Below are 22,939 nucleotides of genomic sequence, written 5' to 3' on the forward strand. Positions count from 1 at the left end.
CTGAAGTAATTGCAATATCTATTATACTTATATCTTAGTTTTGCCTCGTCTCCACTTTGGATGATGTAAATACCTCATCTAATATACTTTTCGCATTATAAAAAATACTAGCCATGCTGAAGCAATTGCAATAGCTTAATACCCAAAAGTCCATGTACTAAACAGCCCAGACCCATAACCGAAGGAAGAGACTGTGTGAGCAGCTCCCTATTCTCATCTCATTAATAAACTATCATTTCACCATCTGAGAATTTTTACCACGTGTACATCATTCTAGCAGAGGACAAACATGGCTTCAAATGTGATTTTCATCATTATAATAATGAGACCCTTGGCGTAAAGGGCCTTAATGGCATTCTTGTCTAACACATCGGAAATTAATTGACCATAGAGAGAAGACTGCATTCCTTGACAAAAGCCATATCCAGAGCCCAAAATAACCGAATCCCTATCCCTCACCTTGTTGATGAATGACACCAATATGCAAACAAGAATGGCAGAATACAAGAACCTCTAAAACGCATTCAACTCCTACCATTAACCAGTATCACCAACATGCAAGAATGGCAGAATACAAGAACAGAACCTCTAATACGCATTCAACTCCTACCATTAAACAGTATCACCAATCACCCCTTCAACAAGGTGCAATTACAGCTACATATACTCCATCTAAAAAACGGACTGACAAAATATGAGCTTTTGGGATTGAACCATTGAATGAACTTATTTTGATGCCACCAAAAATCAAGGTGGGAAGTATGAAACACATAATGTCAATCATCAAGGATTTTGGCCTGCATGGGAATATCTGGGAAACACCCTTTGCATCAATTTTGGGACTAGGTGTATGAGCACTCCAGTTGAACTACCTAAAGTCAGCAGTTAGGTTCCCCTGTCCCATCACAAACATGTCTCCAACTTTCACCGTGCTTCGTATGGCGAATCAGCAGAATAAGCCACTTGCCATTGCCCTGGAATGTTCAACAAAAGCAAGCAAAAGCACAAAGCATCGATCCTTGGAAAGCTGAGGCCCTGAACACACACACACGCGTGCACTATCCAGCCATATCCACATCCGTCTTCCATACAATGTCTTTCAGTCCAGTCGAAAAATTCTCGTAGAACTGCACACACACAACCATCATATAAGAATCCGCACAGCAAGCACCCTGGTTTTTAGCATGCAGCAGCCTGAGAGATTCTTCACCTTGTGGTACTCCAAGGTATCACCACCAGCCTTCCGCACTTCAACCATAAATAATGAAGGGGCAACTTCAAAGACCTGCCACAAGTTAAGACATAATAGTTCAAAGATCTTTCACTAAAAGAAAGGCCAGTTAACTATTTGTTCATCAGTTGAAATCACCAAGCACTTACCTCAGTCGCAATCGATAGATGTCCTTTCCTGCCAGTCTCTGCTCCTTGCAGTTTCATCTACAAATGTCAAGACAACTGAGCATCTTCAATTAAATATGTTAGGAAAATCAGCATTCACAAAACTGAAAGGCCTTGCACAATGAACTGCTACGATAAGGTTAGCATAACTTGGGGAACACTTTCTCCTCCACAGGACCAAGTAAAAAATCTCTCTCGAACAGCCACTCTATGTAAAAGGATGCAACGATGTGTCAACGAACATATTTAAATTACCTTTATCCCGCATTGTGGTAGACACAATAACATGTCATTCAACATATTTTAGTTTTCTTTATCAAGCATTGAATTTCAGGTAGAGATTAAGTACCTTGACATTCTTTTCGGTCTAAAGAGTGTCATTACAGTGGGTAATTCAAAGGGTTTTAAGAATTATATTTTATTGTTAAGTGCCTGCTGCAAACCTTATAATCACGCTTCTGAACATTGAATCCAAGAGGCTTTGCAGTCTCCTCCATCTTTGTTATGATCTCAGGAGCTGGATGTTTTGAAGTGAATCGAGTTTCTTGCTTGGGCTCCTGCACAGAATGTGTCAAAAGTTTCAATACTACTTGCACATTAAAAACTTCAAAGTCATGGATGACAAAAGCCTCTCACAAAACTCAAAATAACAATGTTAAGAGGACCAACTAGAACCGCATATTGAGGGCACACAGACATGCACACATACTGGTTTCTTCTCAAACAGTCCTGACAGATTGAGGCCTCGATTTAGTGAAATAAGTTCGAAGGCATTCAGTAATGTTGGTTTCTTTAACTCTTTTTGCTCTGTCACATATTGCTCCTGCAAAACCATTCATTAAGGATGAGCAAACCATATACCTGGAACAACCAATCAATCCAACCAAAACTGTAAGTACAACAGTGGCTAACCCAGCAGGAGCTAGGAGTGCTGTATGCTGTATAAAAATCAGCTGAATTAAATTTCACTGGTGGCCACATCATCTTACTTCATAAAGAAACGACTTACATTAGAGTCATTGAATACTGCGTGCACATCATCAACATTAATGTCTTGGAAAACTGCAAGTTTCTCTGGTTTGTAGCCTTTCCTAAACCATGGATCCTGAAGAATCTGTGGTATCGTTATCCGCTGCATCCACAATACAATATCTCAGAAAACTTATCAACCACACAGGAAGCATAATCCACCACAAAAATGCAAATCCCTTACACAAAAAGGGGATACTTGAGTTATATAGAGCTTACAAATTTTGGGTTTGGGGTGAGTATTCTTGAAATTAACTTCTTTGCTCCTGATGAGAACCAACCAGGATACGAAAATTCACCCTTGTATATCTGATCAAGTCCAGAATGACTTTAGTATCAGTCAAACACATAACCTTGTATGATTGTTAGACAGTCTAGAGCTAGAATTCCTCGCTCAATGCCAAAACAGAAGCCTTACTGAAAAGTACCTTCTTATACAGGTTTAACAGATTTTTATCGTCGAAAGGCAGGTAGCCAGCCATCAGCACAAAGAGTATAACCCCACATGACCACAAATCAGCCTTTGCACCATCATAACCTCGATCTACAATAACCTAATAACAATAATAAGCACACTTGATCATCAAGCAAACTGTGTTGAACCACTACTACCTACTTGAATTAGATGGGACCTCAGAATTGTTCATACCTCAGGGGCAACATAATTTGGAGTGCCACAAGTCGTGTGTAGTAGGCCATCTTCCTGTAATGGTTAAACCAGCATTACCAACCTGTTTACAGACGGCATTCAATCAAGCAAGAATTAAATAACAGTAGATTCACTCACCCTAAACTGTTGTGGAAGGGCACTCAGACCGAAATCAGAAATTTTCAAGTTCCCATTGGAATCCAGAAGAAGATTCTCAGGCTGCATTGTTAAAATGTTGCATTTCAAAACGCAAATGAAACAGCTGTGCACCCTAGATCGCAGAGTAAAAAAGAGAATTGTATCAAGTGGCTAGCTTTTACTGTGACCATAACATTTTCCTTTTGACATGATGGTTTTGAGAGAAGATATTATTTACCTTGAGATCTCTGTGATAAACTCCCCTGCTATGACAATAGTCCACTGCATTGATGAGTTGTTGGAAGTATTTTCTGGCTTCATCTTCTTTGAGCTTTCCATGTCGGTTCTTTTTTTGTTTTTTTAATTTAAGCAAACGAGGAAACAATCGTGTCAGGAGAGCACAAGTTTACGGAAGCATGCTTGTTGAGTAACAAAAGCAAATCAGGTTAGACGCATACAATTTTGTTAAAAAGCTCTCCGCCAGTAATGTACTCCATCACAAAATATATCTTCGTCTTGCTGGCCATCACCTAGATACGAAAACCAGGGATAGGCTTAGAGGTCTGGAAACTCCAGATGCAATATGTGTAGATTTCTCGGTGCGAGGCAGATACTAAGGAGTTTATAACATCGTTATGTGTACCTCGAATAGCTGAACAACATTCGGATGCTTCACCAATTTCATGGTTGAAATCTCTCGCTTAATCTGAACACAATCAAACAGAGTTCAATTAATCCGCAAGGAGAGGGGCACAAATTCTCCCATTCCAGATGAAACACGAGAAGTAAGGCTACATGCATGGCCCACAGACAAGTACCTGTTCCACCATCTTGTCCTTGAAGATTTTCTCCTTGTCAAGGATTTTAATGGCTACATGCTGGCCAGTCTCCATGTTCTTGGCATGTTTGACCTTGGCGAAATTGCCTTCTCCGAGCACGCGTCCGAGTTCATATTTGCCTACCCTAGTTCTGACGTTGGGATTACTTTTATCACTCATTGAACGAGATTGCAAGGTCCGTGATATGACGGCCTAAGAATCTAGGCTGCCGGCTTTTGTGCGCTGCGCAAAAATGGAAAGGAGAATCTCTCAGAAAACAGCCTCGAGCACTGCGCTGCTCAGGCACCTGCAGGGAGTCATGTCCATTGTGCCGACGAACGGGTAGAGGGACGCCGGAGAGGCGTGCAAGGCGATGGTGGAGAAGGACCGAATTTCTGTGCGCGGAGGGAGAAAGAAGACGGATGGAAAGAGGAAATTAGCCGTCCGTAGATGACAATGCCGATGGAGTTTACGCGTGGATTTTCCCTTTTGCGATGCTGCCTCTTGTTGTCTTGGTGATGATACGGATGATTGATAATGGCGATGAGACTGAGGAGACTGATGATGATGGCAATGCCTTGAGAGAGGCCCTCCGAATGGAGGAACCTGCACCGGCCAAGGCGCTGCTAGACTTGGAAGAAGCACTGAGAAAAGAACAACGGCAAAAGCACCCCCCTTATATAACCAAAACGGTATCGAATCGCTCACACACACACACACACACACACACACCGCCCACCGCCCTTTAGGGGACCGCCCGAAAGAAAGCACACAAAGTTTTTTTAGAAAGCCGGAGTTCCGGGGGGGCAGAAAAATATGGAAGGGTCGAGACTGGAGCCTGCCGGGAGAGGCGGTGTGATGAGGAGGAGAGGAGATAGCAATCTGTTGGGAGGTTTCGACGTGCCAGCTGCAAAACACCACGCGAAGACTGAGGGAGAGAAAGGGGGGGGGGGGGGGGGGAGGAGGGTCTGGTGACTCTGACAGAACTACATCTCTGGGGGAAGGGAACCTTTCAGAATACCTCAAAGGGCGTGCGCGGAGCGTCTTGCATTGCCATGACGCACAGGAAAAAGCTACACGCGAAAGCGAGAGAGAGAGACAGAGAGAGAGAAAGCGGTTAAGCGTTAAGGTAATAAGGTAGCTTAAGAGGAGAGAGAGAGAGAGGACAGATGTTAACCAGAAGCAGCAGCAGAAGATACCAAAACTCCAACAAGTGGCAACCACACAGCGAGCAAGAGAATCAGTAGACCCCGCTTGCCCTCCCTCCCCGTAATCCCCGTTGTGACCACCTTAATCAGCCTCGCTGTCTGTGATACCTCAGACTCCTCCTCCCCCCGCCCACCACCACCACCTCCACCTGCCCATGCACCAACGCCTTTTCATTCTATCGCTCGGTTCCTTCGATGCCCTTCCTTTTGTTTATTATTAACCCCTTCCTAAATATCTTCCTCTCAGGCTAATCGACCTTTGGCTCCCCTCAACCTCCGGCCCTAGACAACAAACGTCCTTATATTTCCCGCTTATTAATATCCTTGTATTTCCTCTTAATTAATTCATAAGACGACGTTCTCGTCACGTTGCTTGTTTCGACGCCCCTTAACCTTTAAACCTTTGTTGTGTCTTGGAAAAACATTGTCACGCGCTACCTTGGAAAGGCCGCCTGTCTTTTTTTTTAAAATAACGCCAATTATTACTCTTCGACCCTAGGGACCTTAAGGTTTGCACATACTTATTCCTTTCCTTATTATGAAAGCCCCTTACTTTTAGAATCATATAGAGTTTTAATGATAGGAAAAGTTCTTTACAAACCCTCAAATAGGGTGGAAGAGGAGGAAAGTCCACCTTCATATGGATCACTTGCACAAGGCTTGTTGTTTAGTGTCGTCATACAAAAATTGGCACAAGGCTTGTTGTTGAGCGTCGTCATACAAAAATCACCACGTTGCTGCTTATGTCCATACTATCCCATCTCCCCTTCGAGCCTTACACCTTTGCTATGATTTTGTATAATGTCAGTCATACATTGTGAGAGGTTGTTTTCGTGTAAAAATGTAGCCCCGTCCATTTAGAGCTCGTGACTACAAGCAAGGATGTGCGAGTCGCATCCAACTTCCACAAATGCACCATCCACATCTACCCAAATCCTTACACTTTTTTAAAAAAGGTTGAAAGCTACTCTTTTTCAACGTTTAACGAGTACCTCCTACCAATTTCAAGTCCACCTAATGAAAACAAAAAAAGGAAAGCCGATCTCCTTTAATGGCCCTATTACATGTAGGCAATCAAGAACTCCCAAGACTTTGAGAGCAATAAAAGAACAAACTAGAAGACCCTCTAGAACGAGGACACCCGCTATACAAGATTTCCTCCAAAGGAACAACCCATGGGATGGAACAAGTGTATGTGCAAAAGGTTTCTAGGTCAATCATCTATGCTAAAATAGTGTTTATGAGTAGCACTATAAGGCGTAAACCAACATCCAAATCATACATCTATTTCAACCTCCATTGTGAGAAATGCAAGTGTCTTCTCTCATGGCTAGGTACAAAAGCTAAGGTCACTAAGCGAGCAATCCCTTTCATCCATAAGAGTCCATATGAAGGATAATAGAGATAAACCATCCTCACAAATTAATTAAAAGTGTTGATTTCTTACATCAAGGATTTGATAAGAAAACCTCACCTATATGTAACCAATAAACATTTTATGTCATTGTGCACTTTGAATAAGGATCGTCACACGTTGCCTTGCTTGCCAAGCATTTCATCGAATCAGTGTCATGGTGGGAAAAGTAGGTGTGAAGGTAAATTGGCACCAATTTTAACATCAAAATCTCATCAGTCCACTCGATTGAAGCTTTGGGTTACATGGATGAAGACCAATGGATTAAATCCACCTATTTGACGTTGTTTTCTAAGGCATTCAATGTCATTTCATATTGAGTGTTTGTATTTCTTTCTGATATGGGAACTTGGCCACCTAGAAATTTTTGTGTACCACAATGTGCATGACCATTCATGCTTCACCATGTGGTAGTATCCTTTTTTTCTTCTTCTTCTTTTATAAACGTCGGGTCGACAACTTGCTCTGTGTGTAACCACCCTAGAATTTTCTCCATACAAAATCAAAAACCCCTCACATGAAATTAGATTGATTCAAAAAGCAAAACTAGACTTATTGAATAATTAATGTACATAGAAGCAAAGTGATTCCAATGATTGCTTAGGTGAGCTTCCACTCTGGTTCCTTTTTGCTCTTAAAAATCTTGATTGTGCAGTCGCTTATGCTTGATTTATGTATGTATAGGTATGCATGCTTGTAATTTTGGCATGTGCATATTATTCAAAGAGCCAATGCATTGATGTAAAGCAACACTTCAAAGTATCCTATTTACCCATGTTGAAAAATCAAAATGGTGACATACCATAGTTGAGAGGGATGAGCTATACAAAGTGCTCAACAACTTAAAAATAGTATACTACAAAAAGTTTGTGTTATAGTGATTAGATTTCGACTAGCTAGGTTGTAGTTCGTATCTCTTGCTTTTAATACTAGTTATGACATTTTCTTAACCTACAAACTACGTATTCGAGCTCATTCCTCCACACATGTCACTTTCTAGCCTCTCCTAGGAAACTAATAACTATATCTAATCAACCTGCTAAGGAAATCTTTGTGTCCCCACATGTGTATTGATTCAAATGATTCAACTCAAAGATCATAAGTATACTTTTCGTTAAGTAATAGAAGTGGAGGTAGCACTCATGTCATACAGCATGTTTGAAAGATTAAATATTGGGTAAGCTATGGAGCACCAAGTGGCAAGTTGAAATGGCTCTAATTTTGTTAGAACCACACAATGGTTACATGAATCTGACTGTAGGTTTAATAACTAAGCATATTGATGTGCTATTGATGGATGAGTGCACTTGAAACCGCAAAGAAATGCTTAGAATAGTCAACTTGCATCTGACCCACCCCTTTATAAAATATGATCATTATAGCTAATCATTTCAATTTCTTGTGTTGATATGCTACAAGTAGATTTCAATAAGTTGTTTGACACAACTCCTTGGGATTGCCACTTTAAATTCTTTTTTTATGGGGGTATGATGAAACTCCTAAAATAAACAAGTTTACGTAGAACATTTAGAGTATGATAAACAAGGTATGATGAAATCTTAATTATCTAATTGCCTATTATGGACCAAGATTAAAGAAAACTTTAAAATCTTAAATTGGGCCCAACTGAAGGACACCATGAGAACAAGCATATTTTGCGTTTGAAATTAGGGTGTAATAAAGACTCAAAATGTATATATAACTAATTCCTACATATTCTATGGACCAAATGCTACTTCACGAAGCAATAAGACATGGAACCTTTTTTTTATAAGCATGGTAGGTACAATTGTTTTCTTATCTATCCCTATTTTAACTCCTATCTTGATTTTATTCTAGCTATGCATACTCGTTCTCTATGGTTTCTTGAGCTATTACTTTGTTTTTATTATTGTCTTCGTGAGTTTTTCCTCGCTTGTTTCTTTCTAAAATTATGATGTTCAAGTTACCATCATTAGGAAATGTAGTGGCATTCCAATGGCAATGCAAGAATATTAGCTTTGCGGATATTAGGTGCCTCGCATGTGTGGCAATGATGTTGTGTAGAAAGTAGCCATGCAATGATGATGATGGCCCATAAGTCACAAACTCTATTGCCACACATGGTCTCTTGATAGTGCTTTTCTTCACACTATTTGTTTAACCTAACAACTAGTGAAAGTTATATTAATTGTTAGCGCCGCATATACATCCAACATACATTGAGTAATTGAAAATAACACTTGATGAGACAATACATAGGTCCTTTTAAATTTGTCGAAGAGCATACAAACTATGGATGGAACTAATGCAAACTCACAAAACATTTTAAGTCTTGGAGCTTTTATTTAACTCCAAATGTTAACAGTAAATGTGGAAGGCTATAGTCAAAGGAAAAGTAAAAGAAGGCCAAAGGCAAACATAGCACAAGTGCTTGCATTATTTTTGGAAGGATATTATTTTTAGAGTGATTCATCATCTTATTTATTATCATGGTTGTATTATTTTATGAGAGCCGAGCTCACTCTTGTGCACATTGTATGTATCACCAGCAATTGTATATATTTGACACAACCGCTATTGTTGTAGGTAATGTGCACATGGATATATAATTGCAATAGTAATTAGGCTAAGGTGGAAGCATACTTCAAGCAAGGAACGGCCTAGAGTCCACAAAGTGGGTAGGATGCCCAAAAGAGGGCACAAATCCTAATTTATGATGGTAAAAACCTTAAAACGCAAAGGGGGATTCTTCCCATCCCCACAATAAGAAGTTTGAGTTTGGAGTTGTGTGTGAGGTTGTGAGAGAGCAAGGAATCTGATGAGGTGAATCTGTTCTCCATTTTTTTTCTCTCCTTCTTCTTATCAATCTTCTTCTCTCATCATGGGCATGCATGGTGGTGGATGTGAAGGAGTGATGACATTTGATTGTGTTGCTTAGGTCATGGAACCATGTTGAGCCTTTAAGCTTTTAGACTACAACACTAGAAGGTAAGATAGGTGTTCACTACAACCCAAAGCTAGTGTTATGTTCTTGCTTTCTTGGGTTGGAGAGAAGGATGAATGGTTAGTTAGAGTGGAGTATCGAGAACACAAGGTGAGAGATTATCACCAAAGCGAACTTCAACTTTTGAAACAATAGAAGTCTGTCCAGTGTCCCTATTATTGTGCATTTAGTCCAACACCAAACCTTGAGTATCCATTTGGTGTGTGATCAAGAGATATTCCAATCATAATCAAATGGTGAAGTATAGTAACATGGAATATACTCACAAAACTTAACTTCTATGTGTAATGGAGCATGCATGTCAATAGAAGGATCACCTAGTATAAGTCTCTCTAATACTTGTCAATCCTAATAGTTCTTTAGATAACTTGTCAATCACTAACTTTACATAAAGACATATCCCAAGTAACCAAAATGCTATAGATGTTAATACTAGATTAGCTTTGAACTTGTTGAATAACCTAGGGGTAGGGACTTTTACCAAGAAACACACCAAGATTCCCCTAGCATTGAAGTAATTCGATAAATATAACCAAATTGATAACCCTTACAACTTCATAAAGTAATTTGAGTAGGTATGTGAAGCCAATGACCTCCCATTTGTGAACAAGAGGGCTTAGAACTTTGTTCTTTGCCTAAGTGAACAATGTCAAACTTGGTTCAAGTTTAGACTCTATGGAGAAGGCAAACTCATCTATGCTTAAGGATCTCTTCATCAAGAGATCCTCCAAAGCTAGCTATAGGATAATCTCATGGTTTGGTTTATGAATGCCAAGCAAGGAGGAGAATCGTCGACTCAAGACTATGTGTATAGGATTCAAGGTTCATTTAAACAAATACTTGCCATATTTAGAATTTTCATTAAAAAAACCGTGATGAGTAAGTCTATGAGGCTATTACTAGTGATTCTAGCCTAGATTGTAGCAATTTGAAAATATTCTTTGTCGAGGTCACGTACGTTGATGACTTGGATTAAAAAAGGACGAGGGAGGTACATACATCATGGTATATTTTGTTTAGCCTCGAGCTGCTTTCCCAATGAAGCCAATCCATAATCTATACATAAAGTGACAATTATGATATCCTCTAGCCTTGCCAAGTCCACCTAAACAAATGTAACATGGCCATTTAACGAATCTCAATGGCATGGACTTTTTGGAAGTCTATCAAGAGATAATCAAGATAACTTTTGTTCAGAACTCCTTTGGAATAATCGAATATATGTAACCTTGAACTACTTAAGTCTACCTTGCAAGGAAAGCTCCACCTCAACCCCATAAGGATTGACTTGAAATGGGGGCCTAAATTAATACTACAATCTCCTATTTAGCATTATTTAGAGTCAATTTTGAGGTAACTCCTTTGCTACCATTCATCACACTAAAGTGAACAATCACCGCACTCGGTTTAAACATAGTGAGAAATGAGGGGGAGCGCTACATGCCTACCCCTCTACCTATAAGGTATAGTCTCATTCCAGCCCCCTAAAAGTGCATTGGTTGGGATTTAGGATGACACACTAGGATAGTTATGCTCAACCCTTCCTAACTTGATGTAATCTAGCATTCAAATTTTCTATAGAATATCCTAGCTAATTGAGACCACCTTGCCATAGGAAAGATTCATGGAGGATCTAATATCCTACTTCCCTCAAGGAGTAGCTTTAGTTTTCTAATTATCCTAACACATTTTAGTTTAACATATAAAGCCAGCTTGGTTAATCAGCCCATTAAACAATGTTCCTTCACATTATTAAGCACAAACACCAATACAAGGGAAAAAAAATCTTTTGAAATCAAAATATTTATTCAAAATTTGTTGTCTTTATTATATCCCAATAATTGTTCCAAACCATATTAGGACTCACCCTGAAGGCCAAAATAACCCATTAAGTCCATCCTTAGCTAGCATTGAGGCCTTCCAAGAGATCCATCCAGGCTTGTAGGGGGTAAGTTAGTCTTAGAATACCCAAGGAATTACAACTAGAGCTCCTTAGCTCATTGGTACCTTCTAGCCAAACAATAAGTCCCTATAGAGAGACCTCTTTCATTCAGTGCCGGTTCTAGCATATGAAGGTGTAATCTAGCTCCTTGGCGAAGAGCTAGCGTAACTAACCTTGGGGAAGGTCCAGTATGCACATCCAAGAGTTTGGATAAATTGTTTCTTAGTAACCACAAACAATACAAACATTCCTTTCAAAGCGACAAGCATTGTGATAAATATAGTTGTGCATAAGGGTTCTTCTAAGCCTAGAGCTTACAGCATAGGTCCCACTTGATTTAAGTCATGAATTTAAACCTTAGGTCTTAGGCTTTGTTGATGAGACGCCTTTCATTGGTCTATCTCATCCCCAATCTAACTAATAATATGGTGCTTCCATTTCAAGCTTTGAAGGGCTTTCTTTTTAGAAAATGATCTAATATTTAAGTATAATTAAATTATCTTTTTATTTCAATTCCATCAAGGTACCTTATTAGACAAATCTCTAGCAAAAAGCTTGATGTTTTCCTATCTTGGCTAGTTAGAGAGGCCACTCTCTCTTTTCTAGTTGATTTTTAGATAACTAGGATAAATCCTAGCCATTGCTCTTAATTATCTTAACTTCTTTGAGTTTTTAAATCGCATAAAAGCTTCTTGTCAAAGGTAGAACTTAACTTTGATCTACAACAAAATTTGTAAATCAATCATTTCACCACTATGATATAAAACGCCCAATGGATTAAGAAGTTTGAAGTGTGGGACCATGTACCATCATAGAAGAGGTTATTCCACTGGAATTTCTGCCTAAGCACCTATATTTTTCATCCATCTACTTGATTCTCAGGTATTCAAAAAGATATTGGGCCTCAAGTAGTTTTGATCTAAGTCACTACCATTATTCACTACTATTATTCATCTAAGATTTATGTTATTATTGCATCAAAATACCTTCCAAAATTACAAGGAAAACACTTGGGATTGAGTTGATGCGATAGGAACATCACTTGTATGTGCTACCTCTCAACCACCTCTGACCTTCCTTCACTTTGCAAATTCACCTAACACATTTGTTCTCTAGCTTCTCCTTTGAGCCTTTGATAGTCTTCTAAGGCACGCATGTCCTCGAGTTAAGGCTTGACAAGGTAGAAAGATAAGAGAAAAAGAAATATTGGGTTGGTTGAGCAAGAAGAAGTTTTAGATTATGAAAGGTAAGATTGACTTGAGGACATGAGTGCCTTGGAGCCTTTGATAGCCTTCTAAGGCATGCTTGTCCTTGAGTCAAGGCTTGATGAGGTAGAAGGATAATCCCAAAAGAAGAATGGGGTTTGGTTGAATAAGAAGAAGTTTTGGCTTGTGAGGGATAAGCTTGGGTAGAAAGAAAGAGGGAATATGATGGATTTTGGAGGCTTTTCATGTTTTTTTGGATGAAGAATGGATAGAGAATAAGAGATACAACAAGAGTAAAGGTAATAATGATAGGGAATGGAGAGGAGTCGGTATAGGAAGTTGGGGTTCATTTTGGAGTAGACAGATGCAACAAGGAGAGTGACAAAGAAATCCGCAAGGAGGAGGATGAGATGAAGCCGCTTGATGCTTGAATCTTGGACCAAGACCCTCTTTTCCTTCAATCTTTCACTCTCATTTTCTTACTCTCCCTCTCTATCTCCTTTCTCTCTCTATCTCTCACTCAATCTTCCTCTTTATCTGTCTATGTCTAAATCGGGAGCTCAAGCTCATCTGCCAAGATCCATGAACCGCTTATTGCTTTAAGCATTTCAAGTGAGCACAAATGGCTATCTCTCACCTAGTCGATGCGCCTTCAATCCCACAGGGGTGTAGTGAGCTTATCTTGATGTTCGAATAAGTAGCCTCCTCCCTCAAGCAAACCGGTAGCTCTACGATTTGAGATGCGAGCTCAAGTAACCTCAAGCCTCCACCTCCAAGCTCCATCCTCCATAGCTGCACACGAGACAAGAGAAGAGAAGAGAAGAGAAGAAGAAGAGAGGAGATGATGGAGAGCTTCTTCTCCAAGATTCCTCGCCCTCACACTCTCACACTCCCTCTCTCAAGCACACACAAGCAAGCAAGAAGAGAAGAGAAGAAGAGAAGAAGAAGAGACCAATTTAGTCACACACCAAAGAATGAATGAGCTTCTCATTCACTTTTTGAGTTTAAATACAAGCCCTCAATCCCTTGGGCACCCATCCCCTTTTTACATGACCAACATCTTGTCAAGGTCCTCATTACCTATTCCCTTCTAGTTGCCTTATCCCTTCACCTATGCCCGTCTAGATTTTACAATTTGCACAGGAGGGAGCTTGGCGCTCTTTTACAAAATTTTAGCGGCGCCTTTGCATTTTAAGATGCGCCTTTGTCTTCGATTTGGCCTTTGAGGTCACCCTTGCGCTTTTGGCATTTTTTCTTGGTGCGCAGATCGGATGCTGTATGCTCGCGTAGTGAATGCCGAAAGGTCCCCAAGAACAAAAGAACTCTACTTTTTGCACAAAACTCAAGGTAAAAAAGCATGCACGACATGAACAAGAGACCAATTGGGTGCAATCTTCCCCCATGGCTTATGTGAGCGCTCCACAAAGCATGTATTTTTATGTATTAATCATCTTCAAGCTTAAATAATAGCCCAAATTACAAAATAGCACGCTTTTGGCTTTTGAGTTTGCTTTAGCACAAAATAGAAATAAAGCTAGTGGGCAGGCGCCCAAAGAGTCAGGCGTACCCAATACAATGTCCAAATACAAATATCATAATCGTGCGCCCATGCGTATACAAAATAATAAATAAATATCCAATGCCTCAATAAATAGGCGCGACAAAATATAGGCGCCATGCCTAATGTATGCGCCCATCAAAATATAAGTGATAACTCGAATACACGCTATCCTCCAATGCTTTCCTCCGCCATTGCTGCTATCTCTACACATCAACCGAAGCATTCACAATCATTAGTAAAATAATACAATTAAACCGACAAAAGTGAATACCTAGCAGTCTTCAGCTACATAAATAAATCAACTGGTTAGAAATCAATCCTAACCTTAATTTATTACGAGTGCGCACTCTAAACTCATAAACGTTTATTAATTTAATATGTATTTTGTGGAATCACCCGCTATGGAATCACCCATGTACACACTAAATTAATGAAACGCCCGAAAAGGATAGGCGTCCCCATCAACTTCTCGCACAAAGAATCCACTTTGTGTATAAGCCCCGGTCAACAAAGTTTACAGAATCCACCGTAAAACCTCACGGAATCCACCGTGGCACGGAATCCACCGTGAAATATGCCTCTTGGCATCATAAAGCTCAAATAATAGCCCAAATTACAAAATAGCATGCTTTTGGCTTTTGAGTTTGCTTTAGCACAAAATAGAAATAAAGCTAGTGGGCGGGCGCCCAAAGAGTCAGGCGTACCCAATACAATGTCCAAATACAAATATCATAATCGTGCGCCCATGCGTATACAAAATAATAAATAAATATCCAACGCCTCAATAAATAGGCGCGACAAAATATAGGCGCCATGCCTAAGGTATGAGCCCATCAAAATATAAGTGATAACTCGAATACACGCTATCCTCCAATGCTTTCCTCCGCCGCTGCTGCTATCTCTACACATGATGCCAGGAGGCATATTCCACGGTGGATTCCGTGAGGTTTTACGGTGGATTCCGTAAACTTAGATGACCGGGGCTCATACACAAAGTGGATTCTTTGTGCGAGAAGTTGATGGGGACGCCTGTCCTTTTCGGACGTTTCATTAATTTAGTGTGTACATGGGTGATTCCATAGCGGGTGATTCCACAAAATGCATATTAAATTAATAAACGTTTATGAGTTTAGAGTGCGCACTCGTAATAAATTAAGGTTAGGATTTATTTCTAACCAGTTGATTTATTTATGTAGCTGAAGACTGCTAGGTATTCACTTTTGTCGGTTTAATTATATTATTTTACTAACGATTGTGAATGCTTCAGTTGATGTGTAGAGATAGCAGCAGTGGCGGAGGAAAGCATTGGAGTCTAGCGAGTATTCGACCTTTGGATTATATTTTGATAGGCGCCACGCCTATATTTTGTTATGTCTATTGAGGCATTGATTATTGATTATTATTTTGTATGCGCCTATGCGCACGGATATGTTATTTCTATTTGGACATTGAGATTGGGCGTGCCAGACTTTATGGGCACCGTCCATTAGCTTTATTTCCTATTTTTGTAAAAGGCAAACTCAAAAGCTAAAAGCTTGTCATATTTTTGTAAATAGGGCTATTATTGAGCATGAAGATGGAAATATACATAAAATACATGCTTTGTGAAGCGCTCACACAAGGCATGGGGGGAGATTGAACCCAATTGGTCTCTTGCTTCTTGTCGTTCATGCTTTTACATTGTTTTTTGTGCAAAAAGGTAGAGTTCATTGTTCTTGGGGACCTTCCAGGATTCACTATGTGAGTATACAACGACCGATCTGCGCACCAGTGGTATCAGAGCGGAGCTAAGATGAAGAGCTTCCAATCGCTACCCATCTCGTGCGAAGGCAGAGCTCCTGGAACGATTGGGCTCTACAGTCAATCTCGTCGCGAACCGTCGATACAGGCAGACTTCTAGCGATCAAGAACCCCTGTTTCTACTTTCAGATCACGAAGGACCAGGCTGTACAGGCGGAGGACCACGCATCTATCTCCTCATCTCCTTCATCAAGTCGTCAAAAAACCAGAGATAAGCTTATATCTTTCATAGCTAAATAAGCTTCACCTTTAAAAATTTCAAAAGCTTTAGCTCATTGATTAAAGCTTCATAAAAAATGAATCAATCGTTGAGGACGGCGGGTTGTTCTGAAGGCCGCGAATTCCGCCGTGGACATCCTCTTGTCCTAAAAATCCACGACGGATTAAGAAGCTAAAAGCTTCTTAATCCATTAAGTCAATCAAAGCTTTTAAGCTTCCTGCAAGTCACACAAGACAATCAAGTTCATAAACTTCAGGTCCTGCACTTCCGAAGTCAAGTCCTGCAAGTCGACTGGAATCAAGTTTTGCAAGTTCACTAAGTTCTGCAAGTCTGCAACTCTGCAAGTCGGCTAAGTCTGCAACTCTGCAAGTCAGACTAGTCAACTGGAGTCAGAACTAACTAGTGCTCAAAACTCTTAGAAGGGCTGTTCCTGCGTAGAAACTCTGAACTGCAAAGTTGTTCGTGGCAAAGTATTCTACCTATCCACAGGTCCGCTCAAGTATTTTCAGCATAGAAGAAGGAAATATTGCAGATTTTCTGAAAATTGAGAAAGAAATACCCAAAAACACATAGCCTTGTAACCCCGAATTTGAGCTACGCTCATCCCGCTAACCTGATTTTGAGTGAGAAAGGTCTTTTGAGTTTTACAGGATGACGACACCACATATGGATGATCCTATGGCTGAAGACGACCTACCTGAGCCTACCATGGAACAAAAGCTGGACTTAATCATGCTGTAATTGGAAGAAGAACGAAGGGCTAGGCAAGCATTGCAAGCGCAATTGACAAAATTACAAAGAGCGTCTACCGACAAAGAAGAACCTCAAGCTGAAGATTTGATTCGACGTACCATCGACGCCACTCTTGAAGCTCAAACCATTCGCAAGGAATCAAAGATAAGTAAACGAAGTTTCAAATTTCGCACTTTCAATGGCATACGAGAAGGAAAGACTGTTTTATCATTCATTAGCCAGTTTGATGATTATTTCCATGAGGAAACTTATCCAGAAAAAGATAAAATCAAGTGTGTTACTAATCATTTGGTAGACAGAGCATCACTTTGGTGGACTGTAGTACGCAAGAGCATAGAATGTCCTGCTACTTGGGAAGATTTCAAGAAGAAGTTTATGCAAAATTTCCTTCCACCGCAATTTCATGAGAAGGCTATCAAGCAATGGGATCTACTTCAACAACGGGATCGTGAGCCTATTCCACAGTATATAGAGCATTTTTGGAATGCACTCCTACAGCTACGTATGCTTGAAGACGTACCAGAGACGACACATAAGCGGAAGTATATTTCTGGACTCCTTGGGCATTACTACGCTGAAGTAAACATGTTCAAGCCTGCTACCCTTGAAGACGCCATCTCACTAGCTCACGACACTGAAGATAAGTTACGTGGTAGAGACAGACGACCACAGCAATTCCAAGCCAATGGTAATTATGGATCTAAACAATTCAATTCCAATTTTAGAAGGTTTAATCCAGGTCGTTTCTCTTCACCATCTTTCCGTAAGAATTGGGCTAAACCACCTGCATTACCATCCAATGTCAATCCAAATCCTAAGCCTATTCCACAAGCAAATCCAAATGTACCTAGACTTCCAGCCATTGCAAATAATGTAACCAAAGCCAAGCCAATAGCATGCTATAAATGTCACCAGCCTGGACATCTCGCAGCAAATTGTCATTCAAAGAAGCCACCAGCACATATCAACTATCTTGGAGCCATGGACGAAGACGAGCATGAGGATATGCCTGATTTCACTGAAGATGAGGATGCCACTACTACTACTTCCAACACTTTACCAGATATGCCTACTCCACATTCATTATTGACTATGAAATGTTTGGTGCATGGAAAGGAAAAGACTATCTTGCATGATGACGGTAGTACTCATGACTTTATTTCAGCAAAATTGGTAAAGGAATTGAAATTACAGACTGTACCTACGCATTATCGCATAAAAGCTGCATTTTTAGGCACTAGGTATAATGGTACACAAGAAGTGCAAGATTTAGAGATTCAAATTGGTTCATACATTGAAAGAAGAAAATTCTTAGTTGTTCCATTACAGTCAAGTGACATTATTTTAGGAATGCCTTGGCGACACCAGCATAACCCAAATATAGATTATTCCACACACACAATGAATATTAATTTTCAAGGAAAATCTATTACATTATATGGTATGCATGCATCTACTATTTTTCCACTGCTTTCGCATACTCAAGCAAAACGTGCATTACGCAAGAGTACTAAATCATATCTCATTTGGGTGAATGAATTGCAAGCAAAGGAAAATCATATGCACCCTAGACATAAGGAATTTCTTGCATATTTTAAGGACTGTTTTGCAGAAGACCTACCACCAGGTTTACCTCCTTCACGACCAGAAGACCATAGGATTGATTTAATACCTGGCACACAACCACCTTGCAAAGCACCATATAGGCACAATCAAATAGAGCAAAAAGAAATCCAGAGTCAAATTGAAGAATTACTAAATAGAGGTTTAATTCGACCTAGCAGTTCTCCATTCGGTGCACCTGTACTCTTAGTTAAGAAAAAGAATAATACCTATCCTATGTGTATTGACTACTGAGCTTTAAATAAGATCACTGTAAAGAATAGGTATCCTATACCTAGAGTTGATGACCTTATGGACAAACTGCAAGGATCTTCTATATTTAGTAAAATTGACCTTAAGTCTGGATATCATCAGGTGAGGCTAGATAAATCTGACATATTTAAAACTGCATTCAGAACACAGTTTGGCCATTACGAATTCTTAGTCATGCCATTCGGATTGACTAATGCACCTACCACTTTCAGTAGAATGATGAACCGTATCTTTCTGAAATATCAGTATTGTGTGATTGTTTTCTTTGATGATATTTTGGTCTTTAGTCAAAATGAGAAAGAGCATTATGAGCATTTGTCATTAATTTTTCAATTATTGAAAGAAAATCAATTGTTTGCAAATCCTGAAAAGAGTGAATTCTTTAAGACAGAAATTGAGTATTTAGGTCATATTGTATCATCTGAAGGAATTAAAGTTGATCCTAAGAAAATTGATGCAATATTGCATTGGCCTGTTCCTAAAAATGTGCATGAGTTACGCTCATTCCTTGGTCTTGCTAGTTTCTATAGGAAGTTTGTACGTAATTTTTCATTACTTGCTTTACCATTAACCAAACTTCTCAAGAAAGGAATTGTTTATCAATGGACCGAAAACCAACAGAAATCCTTTGACTTACTGAAACGTGCATTAACCAATGCCCCTGTTTTACAGTTACCTGACTTTAATAGACCATTCTTTCTAGTTGTGACTAATGCTAGCGGATCAGGAATAGGAGCCGTACTAATGCAAGACAATCATCCTATAGCATATTCTAGTTCTAAGCTGAAACCCTCTGAGCTGAAATATTCCACTTATGACAAAGAACTATTAGCAGTTGTACAAGCATTAAGACAGTGGAAACACTACTTAATGGGTTCAGAATTCATGATAAAGACTGACCAGCAAAGCATTAGACATTTACTTAACCAACCCCAAATTTCTGACCGTCATATCAAATGGGCTTCCTTCATTCAAAGTTTTCATCCTATCATTCAATACCAACCTAGAAAAGAAAATGTAGTTGCTGATGCATTGAGTAGAAGACCTGCAATTCATAATATTTTTGTCATATCTTTTGATTCTTTGATTGCTATGAAAGATACATATCACCAGGATATTACTTTTCATTCTGATTGGAATAAATTAGTTCAAAATAATTTCATTTCTATTGATTCATTGTCATATAATGATAGATTTATGTTTTATGAAAAGAGACTGTGTGTTACTATTCCATTCCGATCTTTTGTTTTGAATGAAATTCATTGTCCCCCATATCAAGGTCATAGAGGTATCATATCTACATTACGTATGTTAACTGAAGATTTTTATTGGCCGGATATGGATGTAGATGTATCTAATTTCGTTTCTGAATGTTTGATTTGTCAAAGAGTAAAGAGACATCATGGTAAACAGTATGGATTACTAATGCCTTTATCTATTCCATCTAAACCTTGGGAACATATTTCTATGGATTTCATTACTGGTTTACCAAATACTAAATCTAACCATGACATGATTTGGACAGTTGTAGATAGATTTAGTAAGCAAGCATATTTCATTCCATGTAAGAAAACTTTAACAGCATCACAAGCAGCACAGTTATTTTTGAAAACTGTTTTTACTAACCATGGATTGCCAAAAGTTATCATTTCAGATCGTGATTCTAGATTTTGTAACAATTTTTGGATTACACTGTTTGCTAATCTAGGCACAAAGACTGATTTCTCATCTGCATTTCATCCAGAAACTAATGGACAAATAGAAGCCACAAACAACACCATTCTAGATCTTTTACATGCATATACTATCTCTAAACCTCAGACATGGGATACTCATTTGCATTTATTACAGTTTGCATACAACAATACACTGCACACATCTACAAAGAAAGCACATTTTGAAGTTATTTATGGATATAGATTATCTACACCTGTTGCATCTTTGTCTAATAGAATTCAGAGTGCTGATGATATTGCTAGTATGCATAATAGTATTTTTGATGAGGTTAAGGATATGATTGCTAAAGCCCAACAATCATATACCAAACAAGCTAACAAGAAAAGACAAGCCATGAATTTCAAAGTTGATGATTATGTTTGGCTGAGAATAGAAAAACGTAGACTGCAAAGTGTAGATAGACATCCAGTTGTCAAATTAGCTCCTAGATTCTATGGACCATTTAAAATCATTCATAAAATTAATGATTATGCATTCAAGTTAGAATTACCATCTCATTGGAAAATTCACAATACATTTCACATTAGTTTATTGAGACCATTTAGAGGCCAATTACCTATCCACCCTGTTTATGAAAACCCACCTTTATTAGAGGAAGAGACTGAAATACTTGAACCAGAAGCTATCATAGACATTGACTACATGACCACTAGAACTGGCCGAAGGTATTCTAGATATCTAGTAAAATTTAAGAACCATCCTGTAAAGGAAGCACAATGAATGCATGCTAGAGACTTAAATGCTTTCCCCACTCTGTTACCTCCACATTGAGCTAATAGCAATTGAGGTCAATTGCTATCCCACCCCGGGGGTATGATGCCAGGAGGCATATTCCACGGTGGATTCCGTGAGGTTTTACGGTGGATTCCGTAAACTTAGATGACCGGGGCTCATAGATTCCGTGAGGTTTTACGATGGATTCCGTAAACTTAGATGACCGGGGCTCATACACAAAGCGGATTCTTTGTGCGAGAAGTTGATGGGGACGCCTGTCCTTTTCGGGCGTTTCATTAATTTAGTGTGTACATGGGTGATTCCATAGCGGGTGATTCCGCAAAATGCATATTAAATTAATAAACGTTTATGAGTTTAGAGTGCGCACTCGTAATAAATTAAGGTTAGGATTTATTTCTAACCAGTTGATTTATTTATGTAGCTGAAGACTGCTAGGTATTCACTTTTGTCGGTTTAATTATATTATTTTACTAATGATTGTGAATGCTTCAATTGATGTGTAGAGATAGCAGCAGTGGTGGAGGAAAGCATTGGAGTCTAGCGAGTATTCGACCTTTGGATTATATTTTGATAGGCGCCACGCCTATATTTTGTTATGTTTATTGAGGCATTGATTATTGATTATTATTTTGTATGCGCTTATACGCACGGATATGTTATTTCTATTTGGACATTGAGATTGGGCGTGCCAGACTTTATGGGCACCGTCCATTAGCTTTATTTCCTATTTTTGTAAAAGGCAAACTCAAAAGCTAAAAGCTTGTCATATTTTTGTAAATAGGGCTATTATTGAGCATGAAGATGGAAATATACATAAAATACATGCTTTGTGAAGCGCTCACACAAGGCATGGGGGGAGATTGAACCCAATTGGTCTCTTGCTTCTTGTCGTTCATGCTTTTACCTTGTTTTTTGTGCAAAAAGGTAGAGTTCATTGTTCTTGGGGACCTTCCAGGATTCACTACGTGAGCATACAGCGACCGATCTGCGCACCAACACATCAACTGAAGCATTCACAATCATTAGTAAAATAATATAATTAAACCGACAAAAGTGAATACCTAGCAGTCTTCAGCTACATAAATAAATCAACTGGTTAGAAATCAATCCTAACCTTAATTTATTACGAGTGCGCACTCTAAACTCATAAACGTTTATTAATTTAATATGTATTTTGCAGAATCACTCGCTATGGAATCACCCATGTACACACTAAATTAATGAAATGCCCGAAAAGGATAGGCGTCCCCATCAACTTCTCGCACAAAGAATCCAATTTGTGTATGAGCCCCGGTCAACAAAGTTTACAAAATCCACCATAAAACCTCATGGAATCCACCGTGGCACGAAATCCACCGTGACATATGCCTCCTGGCATCATTTCTCTTATTCATTTGCCTAGATGTCTTTTTTCACATTATTTCATATTTTTGAATTTTCTTTTTCCCATCGGGTTTAACATTACCCCCTC

The 22,939-nt window shown here is 39.2% G+C and overlaps 1 protein-coding gene across 1 annotated transcript; it reads right to left on the reverse strand.

Moving 5' to 3' along the window:
* Positions 1 to 700: 700 nt before the first annotated feature.
* Positions 701 to 5,239, reverse strand: LOC148028377 (CBL-interacting protein kinase 32-like). Its single transcript, XM_087690196.1, has 14 exons — positions 4,033 to 5,239; positions 3,858 to 3,920; positions 3,673 to 3,744; positions 3,453 to 3,560; positions 3,215 to 3,295; positions 3,077 to 3,130; positions 2,856 to 2,981; positions 2,647 to 2,736; positions 2,408 to 2,530; positions 2,108 to 2,221; positions 1,842 to 1,955; positions 1,381 to 1,437; positions 1,211 to 1,285; positions 701 to 1,127 (listed from the first exon to the last, which is right to left on the reverse strand). Exons 1-14 carry the CDS (start codon positions 4,210 to 4,212, stop codon positions 1,059 to 1,061), a joined length of 1,326 nt encoding a protein of 441 aa, XP_087546322.1. The 5' UTR covers positions 4,213 to 5,239; the 3' UTR covers positions 701 to 1,058.
* Positions 5,240 to 22,939: the final 17,700 nt, after the last annotated feature.

Source organism: Lygodium microphyllum, chromosome 12 (genome assembly GCF_053477565.2).
Source record: "Lygodium microphyllum isolate KBCC chromosome 12, Lygodium_microphyllum_v1.1.10, whole genome shotgun sequence".
In the NCBI taxonomy this organism is placed as follows: Eukaryota; Viridiplantae; Streptophyta; class Polypodiopsida; order Schizaeales; family Lygodiaceae; genus Lygodium; species Lygodium microphyllum.

What these genes read in the sequence shown, in the direction of transcription:
- LOC148028377 (XM_087690196.1), bottom strand. Translation starts at nt 4,212, where the DNA reads ATGAGTGATAAAAGTAATCCCAACGTCAGAACTAGGGTAGGCAAATAT. An exon ending in AGGACAAGATGGTGGAACAG is followed by an intron (nt 3,921 to 4,032) that starts GTACTTGTCTGT and finishes GATTGTGTTCAG; the next exon opens with ATTAAGCGAGAGATTTCAAC. An exon ending in GACTGTTTGAGAAGAAACCA is followed by an intron (nt 1,956 to 2,107) that starts GTATGTGTGCAT and finishes CATTCTGTGCAG; the next exon opens with GAGCCCAAGCAAGAAACTCG.